The 19,679-nt window shown below is 56.3% G+C and overlaps 5 protein-coding genes across 5 annotated transcripts; 1 reads left to right on the top strand and 4 right to left on the bottom strand.

The window, feature by feature from the left end:
- Positions 1-1,133: 1,133 nt before the first annotated feature.
- Positions 1,134-3,628, bottom strand: C8Q71DRAFT_842903 (uncharacterized protein; the record flags this gene model as incomplete). The annotated part of the gene is made up of 5 exons (XM_047926558.1): positions 1,134-1,296; positions 1,363-1,620; positions 1,676-1,717; positions 1,768-3,362; positions 3,419-3,628. The coding sequence occupies 4 exons, from the start codon at positions 3,626-3,628 to the stop codon at positions 1,374-1,376; spliced, it is 2,094 nt and encodes a 697-aa protein (XP_047773682.1). The 3' UTR covers positions 1,134-1,296; positions 1,363-1,373.
- A 737-nt stretch (positions 3,629-4,365) lies between these two features.
- On the bottom strand, positions 4,366-6,042 carry C8Q71DRAFT_851346 (uncharacterized protein; the record flags this gene model as incomplete). The annotated part of the gene is made up of 7 exons (XM_047926762.1): positions 5,809-6,042; positions 5,543-5,663; positions 5,444-5,466; positions 5,374-5,406; positions 4,986-5,084; positions 4,518-4,642; positions 4,366-4,470 (listed from the first exon to the last, which is right to left on the bottom strand). Exons 1-7 carry the CDS (start codon positions 5,963-5,965, stop codon positions 4,366-4,368), a joined length of 663 nt encoding a protein of 220 aa, XP_047773681.1. The 5' UTR covers positions 5,966-6,042.
- Positions 6,043-6,926: 884 nt separating this feature from the next.
- Positions 6,927-9,498, bottom strand: C8Q71DRAFT_851345 (uncharacterized protein; the record flags this gene model as incomplete). The annotated part of the gene is made up of 5 exons (XM_047926761.1): positions 6,927-7,346; positions 7,406-7,663; positions 7,719-7,760; positions 7,811-9,369; positions 9,487-9,498. 4 exons carry the CDS (start codon positions 9,496-9,498, stop codon positions 7,426-7,428), a joined length of 1,851 nt encoding a protein of 616 aa, XP_047773680.1. The 3' UTR covers positions 6,927-7,346; positions 7,406-7,425.
- A 1,065-nt stretch (positions 9,499-10,563) lies between these two features.
- On the top strand, positions 10,564-11,199 carry C8Q71DRAFT_688128 (uncharacterized protein; the record flags this gene model as incomplete). The annotated part of the gene is made up of 1 exon (XM_047919826.1): positions 10,564-11,199. A coding segment is annotated over one exon (636 nt), but the record flags the coding sequence as incomplete, so codon positions are not given.
- Positions 11,200-16,164: 4,965 nt separating this feature from the next.
- On the bottom strand, positions 16,165-17,911 carry C8Q71DRAFT_862647 (uncharacterized protein; the record flags this gene model as incomplete). The annotated part of the gene is made up of 4 exons (XM_047928054.1): positions 16,165-16,264; positions 16,315-16,502; positions 16,556-16,798; positions 17,672-17,911. 4 exons carry the CDS (start codon positions 17,909-17,911, stop codon positions 16,165-16,167), a joined length of 771 nt encoding a protein of 256 aa, XP_047773678.1.
- Between the last annotated feature and the right edge of the window lie 1,768 nt (positions 17,912-19,679).

Genomic DNA, 19,679 nt, shown 5'->3' with positions numbered 1-19,679 from the left:
ACAAATTGGACGGCCATATTCATTGGTACGCATGGAAGCATGGGCCACAAGCTCTGCGTGGGTTTGAGGAAAACCTTCGACCTATACGCACGTCGACGACGGGCATGGTGAGTCGATGAGATGGGACAACACATAAAATATGTCGGCTTACCATTAGTAGCCGGGCCATCCAATACTTCGCCGCCAACTCAGCATACTGCGAGGAGGATCGACTAGTAGTGGCTCACGCAACTCTGTTCTCCTTGTCAATGCGGGATATGTCCGAAGCCAATGGACGGTTCGGCCGCTGGCAAAGGGGTGGTCAACCTGAGACGACCTCGTTGCCTTTGCCGAGAGTGCGCTCGTCTTCGTGCAGTGGACATTCCTATGACCGCTGTCGGGAGCGCCTTAGACAACCGGATGAGCAACTCGCTCGACTACATCACGTTAGAGGCGCACCTCACTGTCACTCGTCGCTGGCCCGGTGAAGCACCGAAGCACCGGTTAGAACGGTGGGATCCTGCTTTGCGGTAGAGACGACCGATACCAGCGTCTTCCAGCAGCCGTGAGCGTTGTGTCGTGAGCGGGGAGCGGGGAGCACACTGAGTGCATACCGTGGATGTCTCCGATATGTCTGCTGCTTTGGCGCGGTTCTTCTCGAACGGCTTCTGTGACGAAGGGGCGACGAACTCTTGCCAGTGCGATCGCTCGCACTCGTATGGATGGTTAGGAGGAATGGTAGCGATGAGAGGCCAAGTCTGTTCATGGCATTTGCCACTGGTAGCGTAGTGACGTAGTTGATGAGCGAGGGAGCGAGGAACGGAGAATGCATGGTAGAGGTTGTTCGTAGGCAGACGGGTGATCTGTCGGCGGAAAAGAGAGGGTTATATACGCACTCAGAATACCGTATTTGGACGAACATGAGTGGCCAAAGCGTGTGGCGATAGAACCTGCCACGCCACTGCGGTGGCCAAATCAAACGTGGGCAGTGACCTGAGGAGACGCTTTGTTGAGACAATGTGCGAGCGTTGCCGCGACATGCTGTTTGCGTACATGCACGTCAGTGGCTCGGTTCCGCGTTGACATTCCACCTTCTCTGTATCCACGTCGTTGTGGGATTCGTCCCTCCGCCGGCGCCGCATTGCTCCATATCTTCTTCCCTTTCTGGCTGCGCTTGGATCAGAAATAATATTAAATAACAGGCGGATACAGCGGTGGTTCTGAGAAAGCGGGGCGAGGTGGGATGAATGCACGAAGTTCAACCGTACTATCACTGTGGAGTGTCGGCAAAAGTTGAGCGAAGTCTAAGATATCGCACTGATGTATCGAACGATTTTCAGCACCATGTCCAAGGCTCGAGAGTGAGTGTGAATATATACATACATGCGCGGACTTTATCCTTGCCATACATCTGGCTGGTACGACCTGCCTTGCTGAGACTCCTTATCCTCCGTCGTGTTCTCGCTTTGGTACTCGTCCACTCTCCGAACGAAACGTCTGAGGAGGCCGGACAACACCGTGCGTCTCGTCGCAGGCGAATCCGTCACCGGGTGCATATCCCGAAGAGCAACTTCCACATCATACAGCCCTAGTGAGGGGTCCGGACTGGATTGGCCCTGTACCCAGTATCGGTTCCTTGACCTGCAAAGAAGTCAGCGTTCAAACGTTTAAGAAATACTGCGCGGACACATTTTACCATTGATAGCACGCTCTGGATGGCTCGTATTTGTAGGTATATCTGTCATTCCGTTAGCGGGCCACCGTTGTATAGTATACGTTTCGACGCACCCGTCTGTACATTTCAGTTGAAAAGCAGGGTAATTGCATCCGAACGCTTTGAAAACAGCCGGCCAGGCATAGCCGTTCAGCCGCCTCCGCACGCCTTGCATATCCATGTTAGCGTGTACGAGGGCTGCGGGACCCGCCTTGGCCCGCAGCGCATCGAGGATGGTTGGACACAGCAAGGTGCGTATATCGTCTGCAATCTCGCGGAAGGTTACGCAACCTGGCATGCTCCAGAGGTGCAGCGAATTAGCCTTCGGATCCGCGATTTGGAATGTTGGTCCGGCGACTTCCATGAGCCCGCGTAGATGATCGAACGTGAGAGAGGGATGCCGCTGAACGGCCTTCGCCAGTGATGTTGCGAAGGAGAGCCACATTGAGAGCGGCAGGCGACGGTCGCTCCTAGTGTTCCGCAAGATCACCTGCATAGCCCAGTCCAGGCCCACCGTGTTGCTCGCATCCAACATCTCAAGTCTCAGCAATGCCTCCAGTGTCGGCACTGACGCTGCCAGTGCAGCGCCGTCACGGTGCACAGGGTTCATAGCACGTGACATGACTGCGCCTAGGTCGACCTCGAAATTGGCATCGAAGACGCCCGGATATGCGACGGGGAGGAGAAACACCAGGCGAGTCTGGCTCCCTGTGCCGTTCAATGTAGCACAGAAGAGACCGCTAGGCATTCCCGCTACGGCCTCTGCGATGATGCCCGGGATGGATGGATTGCCTGAGTAGTGGGAGAGCCAGACGAGCGAGTCGTGGACGAGCTGATCCGTGGCATCCTTCACTTGTTCCCGCTCGCCGTCCTTCGTTGTCGTTGTGAACGATGGAACATTTTCGTCCTGCTGCTCCAACTCGTTCTTCAATCGCCGTTCCTCAAGGTATGTATCGCGGGCATGCGCGCGCGCTAACCACCTGAGCCGATGCCCGAGCCTGAGACGTGCGAGCCTGAGGCGCACGAGCCAGCCACGCGCGAACCTGCTGGGCACGAACCTGCTGCGCGCGTAGCGCAACACGATGGACAAGTGCTCACTGATGGGGGTCTTGAACACGCAGTCGGGATAGATGACAGGGAGGAAGTTGACGCAAGTGTAGATAAGGAGTGTTGCTCCCGCGAAAGCGATGACCAGGTACGACAGATCGGCGTTTAGAGGGTGATAGAAGACTGCGAGCCCCGCCAGGAAGAGGAACACCGCGACCTGCAGGAAGATCGGAAGGACGTCGATGATTGTGGCCACCTTCCACTTCCGCAGTCCATTGAAACGGTACTGCCGCACAAGCACGCGCTCGCGTTGGGACCCCGAGATGACGGACTCGTAGCGCTGGAGCCACTGCTTGACGAGGGCCGCAAAGAGCGCGGACGACACCGCAATCGTTAGGCTTGAGATCCATAGAGCGTTGACCCAAACGTCTGTCGGCTTGCCTGTCGGGTCTCCTGGGCCATAAGGAGAAGGATCAACGTTCGCCAAGGATGCGCCGTTTGCAGCAGCGCGCTGCACGGCGATGAGCTCGGCTAAGAGGTAGCTATTGATTGTCGTGGGGTCCTGCAGAGCCGAGGCGGAATGAAGAAGGAACGAAGTGACTGTGCCGGAGAATAAGCCGACCTAGTGGTGGGCGCGTCAGTGTCGCTGGCGGTGGTTGAGGTGGTGAGGGAACATACAAAGACCAGGAAGACATTGATTGAATCCTTCCATCTGCCAATCATGTCTGAGTCAAACTCATCGGCTTCATCGCCATAAACCTGCCAGATACGTGCGCGCGGGCCTGCGCCTTGGAATGGCGGATCGGGTTCGTACTTCTTCTCGTAGTCGTAGGCGACAGCATCTTTCAAAGACAGAGTCAGAATGCAGCGTGTAAGTAGCGACAGCATGAAAACTGACTTGGTCCTCTCTCTGGTTGAAGGCTGTAGGATTCTAGGTTTGGTCCTTCCATCGCAGCAGGATCTGCTAAAATCGGCGGGGAAAAATCAGCGTCGGGCCAGTGAGTGATCTCAATACTACATACCGTTGAAACTTGTACCTGGTCTATCAGCAGGCGCATCTCCAGCGTCACTAGCATCCGTGCTGTGCGATGCGCCGATGGGACGAATCCTGTATAATATTTCAACCAAAGACCCAGAGGCACACGATGACTACTCTTACTCTTCTATGCTGACAATCACCGGTGTAGTACCGTCCTGTTGTGGCGCTGCTATGGAAATCGTCAGTGGACATGCACACTCACACCCAAGAGCGACAACGGTTACGATACCTGGTATGCTATCGGGACTGTTCTGCTCCATGAATGATACGTCGCAGGGGTGCACTTCCGTACCGTTCGCCCACTGCAGCATTTATAACACCCACCATGTTCGCTGTGCGCTGCGAACAAATGCCGTACCCCGCCTCCGCGAGCATACCGTGCTTCTGGTTTCAGGCGCTTCAATATTGATGATCAATTACGGATTGGGAAATGTGCGCCTCGAATTGGGATTGAGGCGCCACGATGTGTGCAAGTAAGGCTTCGGTCAGGCGTTAATAAAGAGCTCACTAGGTAACGACCTCAACATCCTGGTCAGGTTGACAGTGCTGTATACAAACCAGTCGGGAAGCATGCCGCTGGTGTCCCTTAAATGGCAAGATGCGCGGTGGAGGGATCGGCGACGGCAATGTTTAAATGTCTTGCGCGGGGAGAATGCCCGTCGTCAATCCACTGGGATGAATCGAGCGTGAACTGTGTGCGTACACTTCAGTTCCGATGACAATTTCCATTGTGCTCACCGTTTTCACTACCGCGAGCCTTGAGATCCTGTCCACTCCGAGAAGTTCGGCACCGGTGCTCGGCCTCACGTTGGACTGGGAATCCACGCGAATGTTAGCCGTGTGTCGCTGGAGCACGCCAGTATCTTCGCAGTCGGCGTCGATACAATGTGCACTTTGGTGGCTTGTAGCACCAAGTATCAGTCGGCGACCGCGACCCAGAGACAAAAGTGGCGAAATCACAATGAGGGTTCAGTGAAGATAGCGGAGTGGTAACACGTTGTCGAACGAACGCGGTATATGGCCTTGATTGACCCTGACGCGCGCCGCTATGCGCGTACCTGCTATAATTTACACAGCAAGGCACCCGTGTTCGTGGGCAGCAATTCGTTCTCAAGCATTAGATTGTTTCACTGATGATCGTCACCTGCAATTGTATTATCAGCAAGACAATACCGGAAGCAAAACGGGCGCTCTGAGCACACGCACCTGATTCTATGCCAAGAGCACCACGAGAGACAGTGGTTGGCAGACGCCATCGCACATCACACCACTTCACAATACCAGTCTGCACCCGACGTTCCCTGTCTGGGACAAAAGCCGAGGTCTTCGGTGTCTAGGTAATGATGCAGAACGAGGTCGTCCAGGCAATCAAGCCGTAGCAAACGCCTTTTCAAGCTCTCCTTGTGCAGATCATTAGCCGGACGAGTGGGACGCGGGCAGGTAGCTGGGAGAACATAGAGGTGATCATTCGCCTCAGACGTTGAAACGCAGGCGCATGGTCTGCAGGTTGACGTGCTCAGCGACTTCGGGATACACCTGTGATGGGAGTGATCAGCGAATGCGGCGCGACGAGAGAGAGAGGGTGTGGACTCACTCATATGCAACGGCCAAGCCGCAGAAACAAAGCCTAGGACCGAGGTGACGCAGAGCAGAACAGTACGTACAAGCCTGGCCCGAGTGGTAGCTCCTGCTTCACAATGTATGGGATGATTAGAGAGTGCAGAGAATACGGCTCTGCGAGGTCGAATATCACGTCGACTAACCCAGACCATTGGATGTCCGACGTGGCGATGCTCGCGAATATGGGACGTGCTGATGCCGAAGGAGAGAATCGCTGATCCCATTTCGCCAGGGCGCACCGGAGCAGCTCGCAGATGAGATTTACTGTAGAACATTAGGCAGCGCGACTATGAGAGGCTGAATGAATGCAGAGACGGGAGCATGAAGCCTCTGATCTCCAGATTCTCCACTGGTAGTCTTCGCACAGAAGTCCCTTGGCGGAGCGCAGCTAATGATTGCAGCTACGTACAGTAGGTGGCGGTGCGCCGACTCGGGAGACGAATGCAGCCAACATACGTAAGCTTGCCTGCGAGTTCTAGCGGGAAGGAATTCAGGGTAGACTGTGCGGGAGCCATGCGCGACAGACACTGAGAGCGCAGGAGAGGAGAGTCGCGCAATTGGGCCATGGGCCAAAATGCAGAGATCTCTATGGCAAGGCCCCGCTCAGGTCGATTCAGACAGCGAGGGGTGGTGGAAGGATAAGACAAGGATAAGAGTCGCCGAATGGATAGACGCGCCTGTGGCTGAAGGATCGGGGATCGGGCGTTTAGACGCCCTGGCAAGTGCTGCTGCGAGGCACGATGTTCACTGAATAAGATCCCAAAAATTCTCTACACGAACATCTTCCATCTCATCTCCACGCTCCTACTACCAGCGGTTCATATTGGTCTCGCTCGTACATGTCGATAGGGCGATACAGGCTTTATACGAATATAAAAACTAGACGCCAGAAAGTCACGACATACTCGATCCGGAAATTCTTTAGCCGAATAGAACACTATAATAGGACGGCTGGCCAAACTTGTTGACACCGCGGGCAAACCAGGTTTTGCGGACTCCGAGGAATGCTATTAACATCGCCGCTGCATACACCGCATTCTCGTAGTCTCCTACGGGTTGTCTGCATGCTCGTCAGGGTCGTTTCTAGCTCCGCTTTCTTTGGCTACGTCACGGTCGCGATGTTCGTCGGCGGCGCCGTCCTCGGTGGATGTCCTACTTGCAGCGCGGACTGTTGCCTTGGCCCGCATGAAGTGACGCGTGATGGAGCTGCCGGTTCAGCAGTCTTGGGTCCCCTGCGCTCTCTGCATGTGCTTCAAATCTGAGTTGACGAGACGGAGGTTCCTTTTGCTGCTCGGAAATGCTTGCCCGCAATTGAGAGGACGCTGGCTATCACGGGCCTGCATACTTCTCGTGTCCGTGGCCTACGGCGCATCAAAAACTGTCAGAGGATCTAAATTTGTATACGGGACACCCAACTCGTGCGGCTGCGACGGGTGCGCCCGGTTCCGTTCCTAGATGGGAGATGTGGCCACAAGGTTCAGGCCGGGGAACGCACGGCGAAGTACTCCAGGCGTACTATTCAACCCTGTTCAGTCGTAGTAGACTCTACTCCCATCCGAATTGATGGCGACCGTCAAGTAATGTCATATGCAAAGTCAAACCTCATACGTTGCAGAAGCCAACGGGTACATACTCTTGCCAGACGAGGGTGGTGTTCGAAGGTGCTCAACGAGGGTCAACGTAAAATCATGACAAACGAGCGATGTGTCGTGAGATGGGTGATCTAGCACTCAGCTACCGGCACTTCTCTATGCTCACGTCGTCGTGAGATTCGTCCCTCCGCCACCGCATCGCTCCGTATCTTCCCTTTCTGGCTGTACTTGCATCGGAAATAATATTAAATAACAGGCGGATACAGCAGTGGTTCTGAGAAAGCGTGCCGAGGTGGGATGAATGCACGTTCAACTAGACTATCGCCGAGCAGTGTCGGCGAACGTTGAGCGAAGTCTAAGATACCGCATTGCATTACTTCCCAGGCTCGAGAGTGAGCGTGAATATATACTTACATGCGCAGACTTTATCCTTGCTATACATCTGGCTGGGACGACCTGCCTTGCTGAGACTCCTTATCCTCCGTCGTGTTCTCGCTTTGGTACTCGTCCACTCTCCGAACGAAACGTCTGAGGAGGCCGGACAACACCGTGCGTCTCGTCGCAGGCGAATCCGTCACCGGGTGCATATCCCGAAGAGCAACTTCCACATCATACAGCCCTAGTGAGGGGTCCGGACTGGATTGGCCCTGTACCCAGTATTGGTTCCTTTCCCTGCAACGAAGTCAGCGTTCAGCCGTCTAAGACAAACTGCGCGGACACGTTTTACCATTGATAGCACCCTCCGGATGGCTCGTATTTGTAGGTATATCTGCAATTGCGTTAGCGGGCCACCGTTGTATAGTACACCTTTCGACGCACCCGTCTGTACATTCCAGTTGAAAAGCAGGGAAATTGCACCCGAAAGCTTTGAGAACAGCCGGCCAGGTATAGCCGTTCAGCCGCCTCCTCACATCTTGGATATCCATGTTGGCGCGTACGAGCGCTGCGGGACCCGCCTTGGCGCGCAGTGCATCGAGAATGACCGGACACAGTAAGGTGCGTATCTCGTCTGCAATTTCGCGGAGAGTTACGCAACTTGGCATGCTCCAGAGGTGCAGCGAATCAGCCTTCGGATCCGCGATTTGGAATGTGGGTCCGGCGAGTCCCATGAGTACGGCTAGCTGTTCGAACGTGAGAGAGGAATGCCGCCGAATGGCCTTCTCCAGTGACGTGGCGAAGGAGAGCCACATTGAGAGCGGTAGGCGAGGGTCGCTCCTACTGTTGCAAAATACCACCAGCGTAGCCAAGTCCAAGCCCCCCGGATTGCTCGGATCCAACGTCTCGAAATTCAGCAATAGCTCCAGTATCGGCACTGCCGCTCGCACTGCCAGTGCAACGCCGTCACGGTGCACAGGTTTCGTAGCACATGACATGACTGCACCTAGGTCGACCTCGAAATTGGCATCGAAGACGCCCGGATATGCGACGGGGAGGAGGCACACGAGGCGAGTCTGGCTCCCTGTGCCCTTCAATGTAGCACAGAAGAGGCCGCTGGGCATTCCCGCTACGGCCTCTGCGATGATGCCCGGGATAGATGGATTGCCTGAGTGGCGGGAGAGCCAGACGAGCGAGTCGTGGACGAGCTGGTCCGTGGCACCCTTCACCTGTTCCCGCTCGCCGTCCTCCATTGTTGTTGTTGATGAAGGACCATTTTCGTCCTGCTGCTTCAATTCGTTCATCAATCGCTGTTCCTCGAGGTGTGCATCGCGCGCATGTGCGCGCGCTAACCACCTGAGCCGATGCCCGATCCTGAGACGTGCGAGCCTGAGACGCACGAGCCAGCCCCGCGCGAACTCGCTAGGCTCGAACCTGCTGCGTGCGTAGCGTAACACGAGGGACAAGCGGTCACTGATGGGGGTCTTGAACGCGCAATCGGGATAGATGACAGGGAGGAAATTGACGCAGGTGTAGATAACGAGTGTTGCTCCCGTGACAGCGATGACGAGGTACGACAGATCGGTGTTTAGAGGGTGAAAGAAGACTGCGAGCCCCGCCAGGAAGAGGAACAGCGCGACATGCAGGAAGATGGGAAGGACGTCGATGATTGTGGCCACCTTCCACTTCCGCAGTCCATTGAAACGATACTGCCGCACAAGCACGCGCTCGCGTTGGGACCCCGAGATGACGGACTCGTAGCGCTGGAGCCACTGCTTGACGAGAACTGCAAAGAGCGCGGACGACAGCGCGATCGTCAGGCTTGAGATCCATAGAGCGTTGACCCAAACGTCTGTCGGCTCGCCTGTCGGGTCTCCTGGGCCATAAGGAGAAGGATCAACGTTCGCCAAGGATGCGCCGTTTGCAGCAGCGCGCTGCACGGCGATGAGCTCGGCTAAGAGGTAGCTATTGATTGTCGTGGAGTCCTGCAGTGCTGAGGCGGACTGAAGAAGGAACGAAGTGACTGTAGCGGAGAATAAGCCGACCTCGTGGTGGGCGCGTCAGTGTCTCTGGAGGTGGCTCAGGCAATGAGGGGACCCCTCTTTGCTTCTAACGCTCACCACTGGCAACATTCCCACGGTCCGAACCTCATAGGGGAGGGGAACACGGACGTGTGGAACTGAACTGGAGCTCGAAACAGAACTCCATAGACTATATAGTTACTCTCTTACACCGCGACTCGCTCTAGAGCTGCGATGTCGAACCCCGGTAAGGGGAACGCGTCGTCGAAGGCGGTCAAACCGACCGCGTCACCGGCGACCAGGGCGTCTAGCGCCCGACCTACCAGTTCAGCTACGAAGGCTGGGAGGACGTCAGAGAAGTCTGAAGCAAAGGAGAAGATGAACACGATTGAGAAGGCGTACAAGATGCTGAGGCAACAGACTCTGGTCCCGGAGGGTGACCCCAACATCGACGCGCTCACGGAGGGCCTACGCTTCTGCGCGGAGCTCACCAACCAGGCCCAGCTATGCGAGATACTCTACGCATTCGCCACTTACGCCGCTGCGATCCGGGACAGCAATGTCCTGTACAATGGCTACGAGAAGCTCAGACCATTTCTCGAAGACGTGATCAGGACGGACGAGAAGCTCGAGGAGGTCGTCGACAAGCAGGCCCATCTCGAGACTCAAGTGGACGGAGCTGTTGGACGGCTGAGCGCAGAGGTGAGTAAACTCATCGAGAATCAGACGAAGTTCGTGAAGGAGTTGGAGGCGGTGGGTGCGATGCGGAAAGACATGGAGGAGACTCTACGCAAAACGCAGGGTATCTTGGATGGAACCCAGGCTGGTGCGCGCCAGGGTACTACCAACTCGGAGGCCATGAACGGCCCCGGGCCCATGATTGTGGATGTTGGAGGACGGCCCACGTTTGCGGCCGTCGTTCAACACCAACTTCCGGTGACGCATGCGAGCGTACTCGCACGCCAGAAGAACAAAGGGCGGCAGATTCTGATTGATGTGAAGAAGTGGTCGAGCCGGGAGGATATTGACCTCTCGGAGGACGTACTGGTTGAGAAGGCGAACCAGACGCTCCAGCTCGCTGCGGAGGATGCTCCAGGCCTACCCGACGATGCGAGCTTCGTCTCGGTTAGGAAGCAGCCTAACGGTGGTCTCCTATACGAGATGAACACAGAGTCTGCGGCGAAATGGCTTCACAAGCCAGAGAACATGGAGAGTTTCGGAATGAAGTTCGGTGCGGAAGCAGTGATCCGCGTGAGACAGTGGACCCTCAAGATCTCGGGGGTCCCGGTCTCGTTTGTTCCGAGCGAAAGGGCATACCGAGAGTTGGAACGGGAGAACGGATGGAAAGAGCGCGACATCATTGTCGCTCATTGGATCAAGCCACCGCTGAGGCGTAAGCCGAACCAGAGGACGGCTTACCTCTTAGTTAAGGTGACTTCTGATGAGGTCGCGAATGACGCGATGATGAATGGGCTGTTGTACCGGGGAATGAAGCTGCTCCCGGACCGCCAGAGGAAGGAAGTGCGCCGATGTCTGAAGTGCCAAAAATTCGAGCCGGCACACCTAGCGAAGGACTGCACGAACAAACCGGCGTGCGGCACTTGTGGAGCCGAGGACCACACGACGCAGGACTGCTCGGTCCCTCCAGGCTTTGGGCGGTTCTGCGTGAACTGCGATGAGTACGGACACGCGTCTTGGGAACGTGTTTGCCCCGCGTTCATCCATATGAATCGAAAAATCCAGGCCAAAGACCCCTTCGAGAAGTACCGCTTCTTCCCGAGGGCAGATGATCCCCGATCGTGGGAGCTTTTGGTCAATGAGGACGAGTATAGTGGTGACCACTTTGGGTTCCACGATATGCCCCCTGTACCCCAGCCCATGCTGACACAGCAGACACAGCCAACCCCGCCACGATGGGAAGCACCCCTAGGGATGCACCCATCCCGGGCGGCAAACCTTGGCCACTCCTTCGAGAGCATGGCTGCGGCTGCTCGAAATGGAGAGAAGCGTGGACATGCACAGCGATACCGAGACGCACCACCTCACAGTGATGGGGGAAATGCTATGATGTCCAGAGGACGAACGCACAGCCAGAGTTTCGAGGGCTCCCGAGCTACTGATCGTGTTCGCCCCCAGACCACCAACTTCCGCGAGCCAGGCGGCCGACGACAGTCGACTCTGACAAAGGAAGGTGGCTTCACGTGGTCGGGGCCCCCGACGCGACCAAGCTCGCGCGCATCTGATGGGAGCAACGACCGCAACTCCCCCCATGATGAATGAGGGGACCACTCTCAAGATCTGTCAAGCAAATGTCAATAAGTCGAACACAGCCCAGTCGGCCCTTCTACACAGCGTGACGGAGTACGACATCATCGCGCTACAGGAACCGCACATCGATTTCTTGAAGAACACACGTGCCTCCTCTGACTGGATAGTGACCTATCCGACCGGCCACAAAGACAATGAGGCTACGTCACGCTCGATTATCCTTGTGAATAAACGCATCTCTACTAATAGCTGGACAGCCATCCCGGTTTCGTCTCCCGACATTACTGCAGTTGCCCTCCGAACTGCAACCACCACTCTCCACATCTTCAATGTCTACAACCCGCAGGACAGCGACCTTGCCCAGGCGGTCCTGACCCGCGAAACCAGACGTGTTTTACGAGACGATGACGAGGACCCTGAGCTGCAAGTCCTGTGGCTCGGGGACTTCAACCGTCACCACCCCCTATGGGATGATGAACGGAACACACACCTGTTTACCAACCAAGCCCTCGATCAAGCGGACAAGCTGATAAACTTGCTGAGTGTTTTCAATCTACATATGCTCCTACCCGCGGGCATCCCGACACTGGAGGCGTCGAATACTAAAAATCTGACTCGTCCAGACAATGTCTTCGCGACGGAAGGGCTGGTCGACTCCCTACTTGCATGCAACACTATGCCCGACCTCCGCCCTCCCTGCACCGATCACTTCCCCATCGCTACGTCTCTTCTTCTTGATGTCCCAAAGGCTAAGGCACGCAGATTCAGGAACTTCCGGAAGGTGGAATGGAACGAGTTCAAAACAGAACTCGCCATACGTCTAGACGAAGTACCGGATCCGCGGATAGGCCTACGCTCGATAGAAGAGTTTGACGCCATGCTTTCTGCGCTCATGTCAGTGCTCAAGGAGACCATCACTGAGAAGGTCCCTGAGACCAAGCCGCCGCCCTTCGCAAAGCGGTGGTATTCGAAGGAGCTGAACAACATGCGTCGGGAGGTTGGACGGCTAGGACGAAGCGCGTTCAAGCTGCGCGAGTTCCCAGGCCACCCGATCCACGCAGAATACCGCCGGCTGCGCAACCGTTACGGAGACCAGATACGGGCGGCGAAAAGAGCTCACTGGGAAGCTTGGATGGAGGATGCTGACGCTAAGTCCATTTGGACAATTGGGAAATTCATCCGCATGGGCTCTACTGATGGGAGTAAAAGCAGAGTGCCACCCCTACGTCGACAGGGCAGCACAAATCTCGAACGGGACAACGATGCAAAGAGTCGGGTCCTGTACGAGACCTTCTTCCCCCAGCCCCCGCCTGACCTCGAGATGCCGGACCCTGATGCTGAACGCTACCCGAGACCGAAGTTCGAGTTTGCGCACGTCTCAGACGAACAAGTCGCGGACGCATGCCAACGTCTCAAAGAGTTCAAGGCGCCTGGCCCGGATGGGATACCAAACGAGGTATACAAGCGGTGCGCAAACCTGTTGGTCCCGTACCTTGGCTGTCTCTATCGAGCCACGTTCGACCTTCGGTACTACCCGGATGAGTGGAAAGTTTCCACAACAGTTGTGTTACGGAAACCGGGTCGCAGTGATTACTCGCTGGCGAAATCTTACCGCCCCATTGCTCTTATGAGCTGTATGGCGAAGATCCTCTCCTCGTGCATCGCAGAGACGGTTGAGTACGAGATGGAGAAGAATGGGCTCTTCCCGCAGGGCCACTTTGGAGGAAGGGCTGGTCGTACGACCACTGATTCGCTACATCTCCTCTCGAAGACTGTGCATGATGCCTGGCGATCCAAAAAGGTTGCCTCAATCCTGTTTCTTGATGTCGAGGCGGCATTCCCAAGTGCCATCCCAGAGCGTCTCTTCCACGAGATGAGACGAATTGGGATACCAGCAGAGATCGTAGACTGGCTACGCAGGAAGCTGGACGGTCGACGCACGTGCATGACTTTTGATGACTTCTGCTCCGAGCTCTTCCGAATCCTGAGCGGGATTGACCAGGGCTGCCCTCTATCAGTTCTCCTGTACAAGATTTACAATCTTGTACTCCTCGAGTGTGCAGACAAGGAGAATGGCGAGATGGCCCTGGGATTTATTGACGATGTCGCAACGGTCGCAGTCGGCGCAGATCTGGACGCTACAACGGGCGCACTGCGAAAGTACATGGAGAAGCGCGGTGGCGCAAAGGAGTGGTCACGAACCAGGAACTCCCGCTTTGAGGTGTCAAAGCTGAACCTGATCAATGCAGACCCAAAGCTCCGCAAGGGTGATCTAGGACCATCGCTGGTCCTGGCGGACGGGACGGTTCACCCCTCTAAGGACGCCAAGTTCCTTGGGGTTTGGGTGGACCACAAGTTCAAGTTCAAACGCCATGCCGAGTACGCTCTCAAGAAGGGCACTGCCTGGCTGCTCCAGTTTGGCCGGCTAGCACGTCCCAAACAGGGAATCCCAATGAGACACGTCAGGACGCTCTACGAACAGATGCTGCTTCCAGGCATGCTGTACGCTGCCAGTGTCTGGATCATCCCGCAGAGGAGAATCGAGAAGCAAAAGCGCACCTATGGCTCGGTTGGGATGATCCGAAAGCTCGGACGTGTACATCGCCAAGCGTGTCGTCTAATAACGGGCGCAATGAAGTCGACTGCGACTGATGCGATGGAAGCTCACCTGAACATTCCCCCGTTTCACTTACTAGTGGATAGGCTGATCATGCGCGAGGCGACCAGATTATGCACCCTACCCGACACACACCCTCTCCACAAACACGTCAGGCACGCAGCGCGGTGGGTCCAGAAACACCGGAGCCCCCTCCACGAGGTCCTGGCTGCCTACGACCTGCACCCCAACCGAGTGGAGAAGATTGCAGCGGTGCGACTCCCACCTTGGTGGCGCCCGAACTTCATCAGGAAAACCTGAATTCCCTAAGTTTCACTAATTTAGGGCAAATTATGCCTGACTCCCTAATCATACTCTCATTTGGGATAATTAGTCCTAATGGCCATAATGTCCACTAATGATGATACAGTTTGATGACATTATCTCAAGTAGACATACTGGCAAATGAAATGTAAACATGGCATGTATACTTTGATATACTATTGCCTACTACTTATACAGTTATAACATATGCACTTCAGTTCTGATCAGACTTTGTGACCTCTGTATGCAGCATAAGCATGCAATGAGGTCCTCAGGCATGATCCTTAGTCATGAAAAACACAATGGTATGTTTCTTGAATGACAGGCAAGCATACAGGACAAACAGCAGTTACAACGAAATCATATACCAATTTAACTAGAGTCCAGACAAACCAACAAATTTACACTGGGAGGGTGAGGAGCGATTACTGGACGCGTAGTCATCTCGCACAGCCCGGTGTTCGTCCAGGAACTCGCTCATGCGGGACGCCGGGGGAGTGCTCGAGAGGCCGGAGAGAGACACGGGTGCAGAGCCGCGAGGCGGGGGCGAGTCGACAGGAGGGGCATGCAAACGCAAACACGCATCGGTAGAAGAAGTGAACCCGCGCATGTGAAGATGCGTCGAATGAGAGGGGTATCCCGAGCTCGACCCATACCCTAACCCGCCCGGGTACAGACTCACCACAGGGGGCGAGAAAGCATGAGCAATATCCATCATCAGTAAGCACACTGGCAACAGGAGAGATCGCGCACCAAAGGCACTCTGGCAAGCCGTCTGCGGAGGCCCTGACCATGCGCGAGTCACGCAAGAGCTCGCACGCGAGCTCCCCTTCATCAGGAAACCGTGCAATTTCTGACGGTATGTGTGTCTGAGAGCCGGCCTTCAGAGGCATCAGGGCGCTCCAGACATCACAAATCGTCAGATAACTTCAGTTGACCTCAGGCTCAGACAGTGCCAGACAGTATCAGACAGCTCAGCACATCAGACAGCTAAAATCACACATTTCGTCAGGAAACCTCTCCTGCGTGTAAATTGGTGCAAATGTAATGTATTAAGACTACTATAATCATCATAAGATATGTCTAGTACACGTCGGAGCACATCATGCAGGTAGGGCCTACTTAACGTCGCATCGGCAAAGTCTTTTACATCCTTGCATTGAGTGCAGACGCGAGGGTCGCGATCCGATCACATCAGCGGAGGGCGGCGGCTGCGAGATGCGTAGACAGTAGGTCACACCATCGCGCAGTTGACCTGAGTGCCGCGCTGCGCTGGGGCTTGACACGTCGAGAGGCCGTCCGGACGAGGGAGAGCTGGGGGACATGAAGGGACGCGGCCGAATGGAGCAGAAACATCAAGACGGGGCGGACGGGGGCGGAGCAAACAGCTGGGGGGCAATGCAGGAGGCGCGTTTGGCGCGGGCAAAGGCATATACGCACATTTCGGGTACAGGGCCCGCTGCAGCGCTAGTTTCGTACACAGACCTGAGTCTTACACGTAGATCAGGGTATGTTCAATACCGCGCTACAAGAGCATGAGGTCTGGGGCGGCACAGACAGAAAATGGGGAGCAACTTACCTGGCAGTCTTCACTCGTCCGTCCACATCCGCAACATCCCGTCCCTACTCCCCACGCTTGCTCTCGATCCGTGCCCGTACGTCTGGAGCCATGTGATACCTATATTGTGTCTGACACAGTCCGTCAGTCCACACTGATGTCGAAACTCACGGGCACACACTCTGAAACGTCGTCTTGGCCATGTCGAGGTTGTGGGGCGTGCTGCAGAGCGCAGATCGCAAGAAAGGGATTGACGAAGCTCGACAAAGAGGTTCTGCGCAGGCTCGTCCGCACTCGGAGGCCAAGCAGCGGTCGACAGAGCTCTGCTGCATCGGAGGGGTCGTACCAGTGCCAGCAGAGGCTGAGGTGCTGCGGGGCAGCCTGTCAGAGGAGCGTGGGCGGCGAAGGGTTAGGGAGCATACCTTGTGCATGAGCCTGCCTTTCCTGCGCGCACGTGGCACAGGGCGCGCGGGGAGCTGCGCGAGCGCGAGAGCGCACATCGTCAGGATGCTCAGAATGTACGTCACCTCTCGGAGCAAGGGAGCTAGTGGATGTAGGAGTGTAGCACCGCGAGCCGTCTGCGAACCGCGAGAACTTGGGCAGGGGACGGCGGAGCGAGGGAGCACGGCGAGCGGTCGGTTGAGTGAGGCGAGTAGATGCTTGAGCTGGGCACATGAATGGCTGAGCGAGGCACGCGAGCAATTGAGCAAGGCGCGTGGGCGAGCGAAGTGGGCGAGCAGGTAGCACGACAAGCAAGTGAGCGGGCCAATGGAAGACGAGCGGGTGGCCAAACGAGTAGGCAAGCACATAGGTACATGAGGGAGTGGATGTGTCAGTGTACGAGAGAATGTATTCGACGACTCACTGGCATGGGTATGGAAAAGATAACGCGGTGTAAGTACCTCCAAATATCGAACAGTCGTACTCACTTGAACTATCGAAGACATGCCCCGCCTCCTCCGATCCCACCCTCGCTTCCCTATCGTACTTGCTGCGTACTTGCTGCGCAGTGTCGCCGGTCGGGCTTCTTGAACGTCGTTGAAAGTTGCAGTAAGTTGGAAGTGCTAAGCGCTAAGCGCTTCAGCCACGTCAGCTACTGATGCGCGCTTGCCACTTTGCTCTCGCTCTCACTCAGACTGCACTTCACCACAGGTACGCCTTCGGCCCCGACACCCTCATCGCCATCTCTCACCTTCGCTTCGCGCTTACCTCCTTTCTACCTACCTCAATAACATACGTGCGGGTCCGTCCGCAAGCGACGTCGGCACGCAAATCAACCGGCCACCGTGACGCCCCACGATTGCGTGGCCCAGCAGCCGCAACAGGCTCCAAGCGACGCGCGAAGAACTCCGACGGGGGAGGGGGGCGAAGGATGGTCGCGAAGGAAGGGAGAGATGTGGCTAGAAGGCAGAGTGATCAGGTGAGTACACTTCTTGTCGTCTTGCGACTTTGCCTGACGAGCGCAGTCGAACTAATGCCAGCGTGCGCAGGTCGCGGCAATGATCGCAACGAAGGCGCGGACGCGAACGCATCCGCACAAGCGGAGGCATGCAGAAGCCAGGATGGAGGCCCGCCGAAGACGAGCGCGTCTCTAGCTCGAGAAGCCAGGCCGCTGAGCTCCAGCGCGCCAGCCCGATGAGCCAGACACGCGTGAGCACAACGGACGACCTGCACGCGCCGAGCAAGTGCCAGATAGCGCAGACGTGGACAAGGACCTCGAAGGGAAGATCGTAGGGGACGCTGTGGGCGACACGAGGTCCTGGATGGGTCACCGGCATCGAGGGAGAAGACGCGTTGGATGGACGCCAGGCACGCAAGCGGGTTCAGCACGCCGGGGGCAGGCACGGTGATGAACACGAGAGACAACCCCGGTGCACCCATGCCTAGTGAGTACGATCGATCTCAGCTCGTGCGCGTGCCAATCCGCTAACACGAGACTTGTAGAGGTTAAGCCTCAACACAGCACGCACGGGCACAGCAGATATGGTGTTGCTGCACACGGTTGTGATGCGATTGCACCTAGCTTCGTGAGTGTCATTCACGCTCTTTCTGCCGTTCCGAGACTGACCATCTATGACATTGACCGCAGACGATGCAGAGACCGAGCTCTTCCTACGCTTTCTCGAAGTGCGACAGCCGAGTATGGACATACCGCACGCCGATGAGTCAAACCCAAGCACAACACGGCCTAGTCAACCGAGGAGGACCGCACGACGACCACGAGCCCACCGAGTATCCGTAGGCCCCATCCCGCCATGTAGAGGCCCGTTGAGGATGAACGCGCCACACCCCAGTCCGAGAAAGGACAATGCCACCGAGAGCACTGTATCCTATCTCAACGCGCCCGCCGCCAGCTCCATGAACCGGCCGCATTGAGGACGACGCAGATGAGCACGGTGAACACAGCAAATGGACAGGAGCGCGCCACGCAACATAGCCTACAGTACTGGGGCGAGCACGAGGAGGATCGCTGCCATGATAAGCACGGGTGTGTAGCGTACCGCGCGAGCCTACCGCCAGTGAACTGTATATAAGTACTATGCTAGTGTAGCTGATAAACAACTGTGACATCTATGAGCAATACGTCTGAGTGCTAAACATATGCTTATACCTCTGAGGATCCGATGCAGTATCTGACGTCTCTGGAGCTGTCTGAGTCTGTCTGAAAATTCTGTCTGACAACAACAATTCGCCAAAATTCGAGTCCTTGAGGGATGGCCATATGAGCCGTTCTGATGCAAAATGAAGCGTTCTGAGCGCTTATGAAGCCCCTGACAGGGCCCCTCAGAGGAATTGCACGAAATCCTGATGTTTGCCGACGAACCGTCGATCGACTGGGGTACTATGAACCCACCTGCACAAACGCCACGTCAGCAGCAGCACGGCCAGAATACGACTTACCTCGGTAGTACCGACGTACCCGCCCCGCTCAATGCGCGTCCCGCGCCCACGTGTCCGACCAACCGTTCTCCGCCGCCCTCGCACCCAAGATCGACCGGAGCGAGGGCAATCGACCTGCCCAGTCGGACATTTGCGTCTGGGCTGGCGCGACTAAGACGTGTGTCGCGTGGGAGCGGGGGTACTTGGTCGGGCGCGCCGGTCTTCGAGCGGTGTATCAGCCAGACCGTCGCGGTCCTCGCTTTGATCTGGGGCACCAGCGCACCTTGTCCCTCCGGGGTGTTGAGTATCATCGCAGTGGGCGCAGGCACAGGTGCAGCGATCCACGTCAACGGGAGCCGGTTGGCCGCAAGGTGCACGGACAGATCGTGCAACCTTGCGGCCGGCTTGAGGGCTGGATGACGCGACTTGACGCGTTGACTGGCCATCCGGTTACAAGAGGATGGTGGTGTAGAATTGGGGAGAGAGTTGACCGCCGATAGCCACGCGTTCGACGGGCAGACGGGTACATAGGCGGCGCGGGAGGAGGAGGAGCCAACGGGACTTGATGGAATGGGACCAAAACGAGACTTACGGCACCATGCAGCGGCATTGAACGTTCAGCGGCCGACCAGCCCGGTACTCTGTGGCCTGGTAGCAGAAAGAAAG

The sequence above is a fragment of the Rhodofomes roseus genome, assembly GCF_022264815.1.
Source record: "Rhodofomes roseus strain CIRM-BRFM 1785 chromosome Unknown C8Q71scaffold_32, whole genome shotgun sequence".
NCBI lineage: Eukaryota > Fungi > Basidiomycota > Agaricomycetes > Polyporales > Fomitopsidaceae > Rhodofomes > Rhodofomes roseus.
This window is presented reverse-complemented; position numbering and strand designations above follow the sequence as displayed.